The sequence below is a fragment of the Onychomys torridus genome, chromosome 2 (genome assembly GCF_903995425.1).
Source record: "Onychomys torridus chromosome 2, mOncTor1.1, whole genome shotgun sequence".
NCBI classification, from domain to species: domain Eukaryota; kingdom Metazoa; phylum Chordata; class Mammalia; order Rodentia; family Cricetidae; genus Onychomys; species Onychomys torridus.
This window is the reverse complement of record NC_050444.1, coordinates 167,692,211-167,703,376: the sequence shown is the minus strand read 5'-3', so window position 1 is coordinate 167,703,376 and position 11,166 is coordinate 167,692,211. Positions and strand designations below refer to the sequence as shown.

Below are 11,166 nucleotides of genomic sequence, written 5' to 3'. Positions count from 1 at the left end.
CGGACTAGTCCTTGGAAATCAAGCTTACCTTCGTTGTTACAAGGTAATTGCTCAAATAGGGCATGTACCAACAGTCTACTTTGTATTTACGATTTCGACTTAAACCATACTATTAACCCAGTCTCTCCATATCACTGTTATGTTTTGAGACAGGTAATCTTTCACTTGAACCCTGGAGCTCCAATGATATTCTATGCTGAAGCTGACTACTCATGGAGGCCTCAAGATACTTTCTTACCTTGTTCCGTTCGGTCAGGTCAGTGGTGGCGAGCCTGGCTTTAATCCCAGTACTGTGGATGGCGGAGATGCCGGCTGCGATTCTGTGAGGTTGCATCAGGCTAGTCGCCTTAATTCTGGACCTGAGCACAGATACCAGGGAACAGGGCAGGATTGATTTCAGCAGAGGAAAAACCCTGTCTTCGACAATCCACACACCCAATCCAAACAGAATTCCACTGTCTCCTTTTCTCAAACATTTTATGTGGGTGCTGTGGATACAAACTCAAATTCCCTAATGCTTTGCTTCTGCAGGCCACTTTTCACCTATGCTATTTCCTCGCCCAGGGTCACGCTTTTTGATTTTTGGTGTGATGTGAGGGTCTTGCAGCCTTATTCATGATAGGTGTAATACACGAGTCACGTATATTTTTTCCCAGGCCATCTCCTGTAGTTGTGCTATCTTCATGCCCTGCGTTGGGTGAGTGGTGTTGTGCCTTCAACTTCAAGGCTCCTTGTGCCTCTGCCAATTCCAAGGCTGGAAATTTAGCAAGGCATGTGCCTTTATTAACCACACTAGCAACTGCGTAAGTGTATTGTGCTCGTAGTTGTGTGTCGTCGTGTCGTGTGTGGTGTTGTGGTACCCGTCGCTCGTCGTGTGCGTTAGTATGTATTCTCAGCGCAATGGCCTCAAACTCGGTTTATGTAGTACATAGACAGTGATTTTTTGAACTTGATTCTTTCTGTAATGGAGGCTATTTAAGAGGATCGATAGAAATGGGTTAATCTAAGTTATAAGAGCTAGTTAGAAACAAGCCTAAGCTATCAGCTGAGCTTTCATAATTAATACGCCTCCATGTCATTATTGGGGAGCCAATGATCCCAACAAAAAATACATATGGCATTTAACATGGGGGGAAGTATTTCAACATAGGACGTGAGGCACAAGCTGTAAGAGAAAAAAAACAGCTTCGAACATACTTTCAACACTGGAGTCCAGTACACCAGTCTTTCCTTAGTTCCCCCTACACAGTTCTCTTTCCCAGTTATTGAGCCCTTCCCTATGGCCTTTTATTTACCGACATGGCTCCTGGCCCCACTAGTCGCCATTGCTTTAAGAGCTTGCAAGTGCACGGTTTTCTTAATGCACGCTCCGCTCATGTGGTCAGGCAACGGCTTGCCCAGACTGCACATATAAACGCTGTCCAGACCGTATAACACCTTTCTTAAATTGAATACACGTGAAGAAATTGCCTATTATATGACAATTATAGAAAATAAGTTTTAAAATACATAAATAATTAGAAGCTTTCAAGACAAGTAAACGTAATATATAATAATACCAGTTTCTACAATAGAATGGAAATGCACAGGCAACTGGCACCCTTGTATGGTATCTCTTTTCAATTTTTTGATATTCCAACAACCTAGAATATCCAGCTTTACTTCGCTGATGAGCAGCAGTGATTGTGTTCTGATACCGGGATCTGTCCTTGAATTTAAAACCCACCTTTTTTATACTTTTCTATATGCATCTGTCTTCTACTTCATCATAATGGAAGTTCAGAAAATATTTTGCGTTCGAGAGAGATGTCTTTTATTTCTTTGTTTCTCCACCGGTAACTCAAAACTATTATAGTTCAACCTTCTCTTCGTTTCTTTCTGACCCGTTCTCTTTCTTCTTCTTCTTCTCATTCTTCTTCTTCTTCTTCTTCTTCGTTTTTCTTCTTTCTTCTTTCTCCTCCTCCTTCCTCTTCCTACTCCAGCTCTCGTCTTCTTCTTTTCTCTTCTTCCTCTCTTTCTTCTTCTTCTTCTGACTTTCTTCTTCTTCTTCTTCTTCTTCTTCTTCTTCTCTTCTTCTTCTTTTCTTCTTCTTCTTCTCTCTTTCTTCTGACTCCCTTCTTCTCTTCTTTTTCTTAATTACAAGATACAATCAGGGAAAGGAGTCATCCTTTATATATAACTCACATCTGATCCCATACTGGTCTGCCAGGCCCCTCTAGCACAAGGTAATGATGAGATTGATAAATTATTGATAGGAAATGTGCTGGAGGCCTCAGAATTTCATAAGAAACATCATGTCAATAGTAAAGGTTTAAAAAAGGATTTTTCCATAACCTGGCAACAAGCCAAGGAAATTGTAAAGAAATGTCCTACTTGTTCCTTCTATAATCAGACACCATTACCAGCAGGATGTAACCCAAAGGGTACTCAGAGGAATGAAATCTGGCAGATGGATGTGTTTCACTTTGCAGAATTTGGAAAATTGAAATATGTACACCATACTATCGATACTTATTCAGGATTTCAATGGGCAACTGCTTTGAGTTCTGAAAAAGCTGATTCTGTAATCACTCATTTGCTAGAAGTTATGGCCATCATGGGTATACCTGCACAAATTAATACTGACAATGCTCCAGCATATGTCTCTATTAAAATGAAACAGTTTTTTACTTATTATAATATAAAGCACATTACAGGTCTACCACACAATCCTACAGGCCAAGCAGTTATAGAAAGATCCAACAGAACTCTAAAGGACATGATAAATAAACAGAAAGGAGTAACAAAAACCCCCAGAAATAGACTGCACAATGCTCTATTAACTTTGAATTTTCTCAATGCTAATGAGAAAGGAACAACAGCTGCAGAGAGACATTGGTTAATAGAAAAAACAACAGAATTAAATCAGCCTATATACTTCAAGGATGTGCTGACCTCAGAATGGAAACTAGGGTATGTGTTACATTGGGGACGAGGTTTTGCTTTTGTTTCTGCAGGAGAAGATAAGCTGTGTGTACCATCAAAACTGATAAAGGTTCGATTTGAACAAGAGAGACCTCTTAATTAGAAGAGGTGATAGTTCATCTACCAACATGACTATCCAGTTTAAACTCACTTATACCATTAATACATGCCTTTTCATTTAATCAGATATAACTTGCCAAAAGGGGACCTCCCCCAAATTAGACTTGGGGAAGGGTTTTTGTTTTTGTCTTTTAGGAGAATGAAGGCCAAGGAATCTGAAGAACACTGGACAAATGAGACAACTGAAGAAAAAGGACAAATCATCTGTCCCAGGAAAAAGAGTAAAATGGCCTATTGGTATATCATCTACAAAATTTCATAAATCTTTCTAAATGTTTCTGCTCTTCACTAAAAAATTAATACTCTTAGTCTTCTTGTAGTCCCAGTTCAATTAAAGCTTCAAGCTGATTTTGGAGTTAGAGAATGGCTCCCTCCTCCTTTAAACTCAAGCATGTTGTTAAAAGGAAAATGTATCATACCAGAAGAAAGAGCCATCTTCTGACATGGGACCGGAGAAAAACCAAATTAATTAAGGGACTATTCTATTACTAATCTCAATTCTTTGATTCTATTCTGATTCTTTAAACTTTTCTTAAAGTATGAATTTTATATCAAAATTTACAAGATATATATATATACATATATACATATACATGTATATATATGTATTTTAAACTTTGTTAAGATAATAATGGTCATATAGAGTACTAATTAATTCTAGAGAAAAGGCTTCAATTAGCTGCCTATACATGTCTTTGTGTTCGAGTCTCTTTTCAGTTTTCTGCAGGAAATCACGGCCAGGCCTAACTTCAACTGAAATCTCCAGGAAGAAGATGGGGCCCCACAATGACAATTCCACGTGGAAAATACTATCACTAAGCTGACAAACATCATCTACAGATCAGCTTTGGACTACAAAGTGCTTAGAGCAATTCTGAGTTGGCTAGCTGAGATGATCCAGTTTCAAAGACTACTTGAATAAGGACTTGAGATAAACCCTGAACTTTGGCATTATTGAAAACAAAGAATATAGTTATCTTTCCTAGAATTTGACAATTAACCCAACATTTTTCTTTTCAGAATAAAGATAACTTTGCCCATACCCAGCAGGAAGCAATTTTAAGAATTCGACGCCCACATTCCCAAAGGGGTAGTGTGGGGTGGGTGGTTTTTTGGTCTTTTTATGGGTATTGGGTCTGGGATAGTTTTCATTGTTTAGGAGGGTTGGTTACAAGTTGTTGTTAAGGGTTAGGAAAAGTGCTAGGCAAAAGGTGCTTGTTAAACAAAAAAAAAAAGAAAGAAAAGAAAAAGACAATTACTAGTTTTAAATACTTTACATTCGATTGGATTGTTTTATATTGTATACAAATTATTATTATTGAGATTGTTAGAATATACCATACACGTATTTCTAATCTTGCTCGAGATATTGTATTTATACCATTCATTTAACAATTAATGCAATTTGCTAATCCTTGAATGTTAGTATTACCAACTATTAGGATATATAGAAATGAAAATTAGTGGTTAGACATTACAATTGAACTTGTAGTCATATTAGGAGTGTTTTCAATATCAAACAGATATATTTTAGATAGACAGGTCATCTTCAAACCCTTCAGAGTTCTACAGAATATGGCATTTAAAATGTTTTAATAACTTAAGAATTTTTCTTTTTTGCTATGACTATGAGACATGACGGCTCCTGGCAGAACCAATCTACTTCAGAGAAAATATGGGCATTGAAGAAACTGCATATGGAGTTAACTTTCATTGTGGCAAAAGTTAGCCACTGGACAACAAAGTATCCTCTAATCAACTGCTGACAAACAGGACAGACAGGGCATTAAACCAAGGACTACCAATTCTTGCCAAAACAAGTGTGGTTGTGGCTTTAACAAAAGGCATCTTCTGAGGGCAGGACAATATGGCGACATCCCTGCAGTGAGTGACCTTTGCAATCTGTAAAAGGTACCGTGCCATTTTCTTCGAAGGCAGCTGAACAGGGAGTGGGCCAATGGCTTCTGATGTGCAATGGAATAAGCTCACCCCTCTCAATAGTAGACTGGCGTTTAATAGAGAGATGTGGAGAAGAACAGGATGCCAAGATGAAGCCACATATACACAGCCAAGAAAAATGGACAGCTGAATTGAAAAGACGTCAATAATTTCCAGAATTTAAAATCCTGAATCATGACATGACACTAATGGAATTCAGGTGTTTCTGGTACACGGACTGCTCTCACCAAATGTGAGGTCAAACTGTTGACCTTGTATACATCCTAGTTCACAAAAGAGTCTGTCAGATACGCTAAGCCTATAGGCTGAAGATGATGCCCCAACACTGCAGAGAAACCTCAGGTGACTGTCCAGACAGCTGGCTGTTTCTGTCAACTCACATTTTTTTTTTTTTTTGGAAGCTGCTTGCATGCACTTCCTGTTTTTATTTTTTATTAGGTAGTAGTATTTCCTTCTTGGGTCTCTGAGGGAGTTGAAGATCAGTTAGTTATAGTTATAATTATCTTTGTTAAGGATTTCAGAAAAACTCACTAAGAGCTGTAAGTGTATAAATTTGAAAGATGTTATAAGACAGTTCCGTTAGCAATATAAGTTAGGATAAAAGGTGAATCAGGTACATTCTGGACTTACCAAAATAGGATAGATAATGGAATTATTTTCTCTGAATTTGTCAAATACAAATGGACTAGGCATTGTTTAGGTATTTATTGTTTGTATATATGGTATATATAGTTATTATACTTTTGTATATAGTTTTTCTTACATTAGTTATAACTTTTTCCTTTTCTTTCTTTTTATTAAAATAGAAAAGGGGAAATGTAGTGATATTTTATTTGTATTGAAATGTGATTTTATTTGTATGTCAATAAAGTTGCCTTGAGGTCAGAGCAAGCCAGAGCAGAAGCTGAGCAGTAGTGGGGCACGCCTTTAATTCCAGCACTTGGGAGGCAGAGCTAGGTGGATCTCTGTGTGTTCAAGGACACAGGCAGCATGGCAGACACATGCCTTTAATCTCAATACCAACCATAGAAGACCTGGAGGTCTGTACAAACAGGCAGTGACGAGGAGGTCATGTGGCTGGGTTTACAACCAATGAGAGAAGAGAACAGAAAGTTTTTAAATAGACAGGACGCAGAGAAGTAGGTCTCTGGCAGAGAGGAAGAACAGCAGAAGCAGTTTAGGGTAAGGTTTTCCACTCTTGCTCTGACCTTATGGTTTTTAACTCTGCAATCGGTTCTGTGTTTCTTATTTAACAAGCCAGTTACATCTACAAACAGCCACAAGCCACATGGCAGGATGTAGATTAATAGAAATGAGTTAATTTAAGTTATAAGAACTAGTTAGAAACAAGCACAAGCTATAGGCCAAACTCTGGTAGTTCAAAGGAAACTCCCTCATGATTGATTAGGTACCACCTCCCATTTCCCTGGTAATACCAGAAAGGAAAATCCCTCCTTAGGCATCCAGGTCAAAAGAATAGAATACATCTGGCCCAGGGTAGTGACATGACATACTGACATATGCCAAAGATCAAAATGTCACACACTATTGCATTCTCCTTTAAAAGGTAATCTAGGCCAGGTATTGTGGTACACACCTTTAATCCCAGTACCTGGGAGGCAAAGACAGGAAGGTCTCTGTGAGTTCAAGGCCAGATCCTGTCTCAATAAATAAATAGATAAATAAATAAGTAAAAAGATAACTTAGCTGGTGGGTGAAGAACTGAGAATAAGTATGCTCAGCCCTAAATAGGACATCTATTTCAACCCTCCCCTCTCCAAGGCTCAGGGAAGATTGTGGAAGAGAGGACAGAAAGAATTTAAAAGCTGGAGGATGGAGAATAACGTTGTAAATTGCTGTCTTCTGGACATGATACAATCATTGCACATATGAACTCACTGAAACTATGACTTCTTGTATAAGATCAAGCCAACAACAAGATCAGTTAACATTCCAACAGGCAGCATTAATTGAACTCAGTGAACCCACAAAAATAAAAAAGTACAAGGAGTGGTGGTACAGGCCTTTAATCCCACTCTGGAGGCAGAGGTATGTGTATTTCTGAGTTTGAGAACAGCCTATTCTACTCATGGGTAACTGGTACCTTCAGAGGGCCATAGGGTGCCAGATCCCCTAGAACTGGAGTTACAGATGATTGTAGGCACCATGTAGGTGTTTAGGAACTCATCCTTGGTCCTCTGCAAGAGCAGCAAGTGCTCTTAGTTTGAGCCATCTCTCCATAGTTTCTTAAAGATTTTTTAATTACATAATTATATATATATGGAGTTGGATCCTCTTAAGTTGAAGTTACAGGTGGTTGTGAGCACCTGGATATGGGTGCTGGAACTAGAACTCACATTTTTAACCACTAAGCCATTTCTCAGGTCCAAAGCAATGCTGTGTGCCTGCCTCTGTCTCCTGACTGCTAGGATTAAAGGTGTATGCCACCACTGCCTGGTAGCAATGTTCTTTAAACAAGTTATCTTATAGATCCAAATTAAATGCAAGCCGATGGACAAAAGAGCTTGCCTAAGATGAGCTCAAGTTCATCAAGATATGTGCTTGCTTTGCGTTGGGAAAGACTATTAAGGCCAGGATATGTAAGTCAAGGAAAGAAACTATCTGCATAATCCAGATCTGTAGTTCCTTCTACAAGCTTCAGGGTCAGTAAAAATAAAAAAGTACTCAAAGTATTGTGTGGCTCTTAAGTGTACCCACCATCAAACTATTTTTGTGACCTAGATCAACCCAGGAAGGCCAAGCCATGGATTTCTGCAGGATTTATGATAGAGAAAAAACAGGGGTTGAACAGCAAGGGCCTAAAATGTAAGAGGCCCTGGATTCAGCTCCCCAACCATATCCTCCAGCTGCACACAACAAGGTGGGGAAAAAATGAAATGATCTCTGTTCTGCCTTCTCTGTACACTGTAGTAATACTAAGAAACACAAGATTATGGGCAATAGAAGCAGGATGATCCAAAGTTTTAGGCTTCCAGGGGCTACTTGGCCCGGTCTCAAAAAACATGCCTACATAATTTTGAATTAACTAAGAACAGAATTGGGGGGAGAAGCTGCAAAGGCCAAACGCCGAAATGCGGTAGGAAATTTATCACGCTAATAACGCACAGCAAAGTCCTCAAGAAGACCACATCCTGTGGCAGGACCTGGACCGATTCGTGACACTAACAGACCAACGGAAGTCCCACACCTCCTACTTCCTGCTCTGCTCCAGCGCACCGCCATTCTGCGGTTTATTTTTTCCTCGCAACCTTCCCTTCCTCATCCATTTGCACAACCACCGCGCTCCGCTCCCGGCTCCTCCCGTACCGCTGCATCACTGACAACATGGCAGCGAGACGGTGGTCGCTCCCGCTGGGCCATGAGCGAGTTCTGGAGTCTGAGCTACTCCGAGCCGGGCAGCCTTTATCGCGTACAGCCTTAGTCGGACCAGGGCCCTCACTCACCATACACTAGGCGGGTTCCTCTTTCGTACAGGCCGCCTAGCGAACGCCGCCAGCACTCCCTGGGACTTGTAGTCTCTGGCCCACCTCCCGCTCCGTTCCCCCACCCCCACCCCCAGGCGTAGGCGGGTGTCTGAGAAAAACAACAACCCCTAGCGACCCCCTCACCCAAGTCCATTCGTCCAGGATTTTCTCCAGGCAGCTGGGTTTTGCTTGGAGCCCTGACTGGGAAATATAGTCTGAGACGACTTAGACTTGGGGGGACGTGGGGGAAGGGGAGCACACAACATCCAGACTACATTCCCCAATGTCCCTAGCGGCGTCCAATCGGTGCTGGGTCTAGCTCTAGGCAAGTTGGGTAGGAGTTGTGACCTCTGAGTGAGTGCCTTGCCAATGGGCCCTAGTATCTGAAAAGATCTCAGATCTTCCACTCAAGGCCGAGGTATCTTTTGAAATTTAACTGGCCCTACTTTGTTACTGAGATGGGGCAGGTGTAGGGAAAAAGGGCCAGCCAAAAAAACACACCCTGACCCTGAAACCAGAACCAAAGAAACACACTTTGGCCCTAAAACCAGAGACAGTGAAAGAAAAATACCCTGGCCCTGAAATTAGAACCAAAAGGTTTAAAAAGGGCCAGTGAAAGAAACACACCTTGGCCCTGTAACCAGAGCCAAAGAAACACACTCTGCCCCTGACCAGCACAGCACAGAAACCAACCAACCCCTGAACACGAAATCCAGCCAATCTCTAAGCTTCTCCAAGCTTGAGGGGTGGGATTGAAATTCGACCTATTCCCACCCTGAAAATCTTCACCCTGGAAAAATTCTGCCCCTAAGAAGTCCTGTGTCTGTTCAGTTTGCTGCTGCCTTTTCCACCCTGGCAGAGACAGCCACTCCCTAGACTACTCCCTCCCAATAACTCTCTTGAATGAGGTTTGGGTGAGAACGGGACTGTAACATTTTCCTTGTGGGGAAACCCTTCCCTGCCAGGGCACAGTTGTTACATTGGGGAAACCTTTCCCTGAAGCAGAATTATTAGCTGATGTGCTTACAGTGACTTTGTGGTAAACCTTGGTTCCCAGTTGCCAGAATACTTTTCCATCCAAGCTGCAACACTTACGGTAGATGCATTTCAAACTCACTCAAAACATATGATTTGATTGGCTAGCCCCATTTCAAAGTGAACACTTACAAAGTTCAAATTAATCTTTTTGTAAAAATCTGGGTTTTCTAATTTATCTTGGGTTCAGAGATTTGGACTCCAGTTTCTCCCAAGTGGGAGGCCACACACCCATGATGAACTAAGCATGGAGTATCATGCTGAGGTCACCTAGTGGAACACTTAGGAATCTATCTCTGGACTACCTGGTCTCCTAGTCTCTCTCACTTTGCAGGCCTCAGGCAGCTGGACTTCTTAATGGAAGCAATTCTAAAACTTCTTGGGCGTTGCCACCTTGACACAAGGAGGAGGAGGAGATACACTTTTTGCAGTCCGTCAGGTTATATTTTCTCTGAAATGGGGTTGGACCATTAGGCAGTACCTGGAGAGAGCACCAGGGTGCACACCAGGGCTGTGTTTTAAAGGTAAGAGTGTGTTAGGTTTTGTTCTGTGCATGCATCGAGACTGGTTTTTCACCCTGGTCTGGAGCTGTCTCTAGTGCCAAACCCTAGCTCTCCACCAGGCCTCCCTCACTTCCTAGATACTCTCATGACCTTAGTTTCTCTGATCTGGTAGAGCCGGTCAGACAACTCAGCATTCTTTGTGCCACCTCTGTTTACTCTTCCCTGGAACTCCACACTAAGGCTCAGCGCCTCTAAGAATTCAGTGTTAGAGCTGCTAGCTTTCTTGGCCAGTTGCAGTGATGACTGTGGCACTGGGTGATGGGACTGTGGTAAAATGAGCTGTATTTTTCCCAAGCAGAATTTCTGCTTGCATTGTTTTGGACTCTTCCTCTGGGTGACCCCAGGACCTCTAGTATTTCTTGCAAATATTTGTAAAGGACAAATGTGTTTGAAAGGGTTGTGTGTGTATGCTCACCAGAGAGTTGACATCCACTGAGAGCTGGCTATGCCAGTGGGTATGAGGGGAGGAGACATAGCTTACCAGCGTCTCCTTCCCACAGCTCCCCTACCGTTTCACTCTGGGATGATTTGATTGGCTAGCCCCTCCAAAGAGAACACTCACAAAGTTGAAGGTTTTTGTAAAATCTGAGCTTTCTACATTATCCTGGGTGTCTGCTCAGAGATTTGGACTTATAGTGGCTCAATTTCCCCAGTTGTCCTTTGTCTTTTGGCCATTCAGCATGAGTCCTATGATTGATTGTAGGTGCTGTCTCAGTATTTTTGTCCAATGTTTAAATATCAAAATTTTTCAATGAAAATAGAGTTCTGGTCTTAGTAAAGGGCATTATTCACCTGAGTTTCAATCCCTGGGTGCCTCTGGGACTTCTGTGGCAGCTGGTGATGTTTTTTTTTTGTCTCTAAGAATGACCTTAGAAGTGGTTCTGAGTACTTTTGGCCATCTAGTCATCCAACATGATATGTGGGGGCTGGGTGTGGGGGAGACTGTGGAAGAGGCAAGTGGCTAGGTAAAAGAATTGTAAAGGGTATAAGACTTGTGGCTCTGCACTCTTTGTGTGTGTGTGTGTGTGTGTGTGTGTGTG

At 41.5% G+C, this 11,166-nt stretch overlaps 1 protein-coding gene across 10 annotated transcripts in view; it reads right to left on the bottom strand.

Annotated features, from left to right (window-relative positions):
- The window catches only part of C2H1orf159 (chromosome 2 C1orf159 homolog), a 33,025-nt gene extending 24,262 nt beyond the window's left edge, over window positions 1-8,763 (bottom strand). For 6 of the 10 annotated variants that reach the window (XM_036177891.1, XM_036177898.1, XM_036177894.1 and 3 more), the window contains exon 1: window positions 8,673-8,763. Coding sequence is in view for 1 of the 10 variants with exons in the window: in XM_036177897.1 (XP_036033790.1) it covers window positions 8,508-8,510 (3 nt within the window). In the remaining 9 variants the exon portion in view is untranslated. The other 4 variants (XM_036177892.1, XM_036177895.1, XM_036177897.1 and 1 more) reach the window with 4 other exon arrangements.
- Window positions 8,764-11,166: the final 2,403 nt, after the last annotated feature.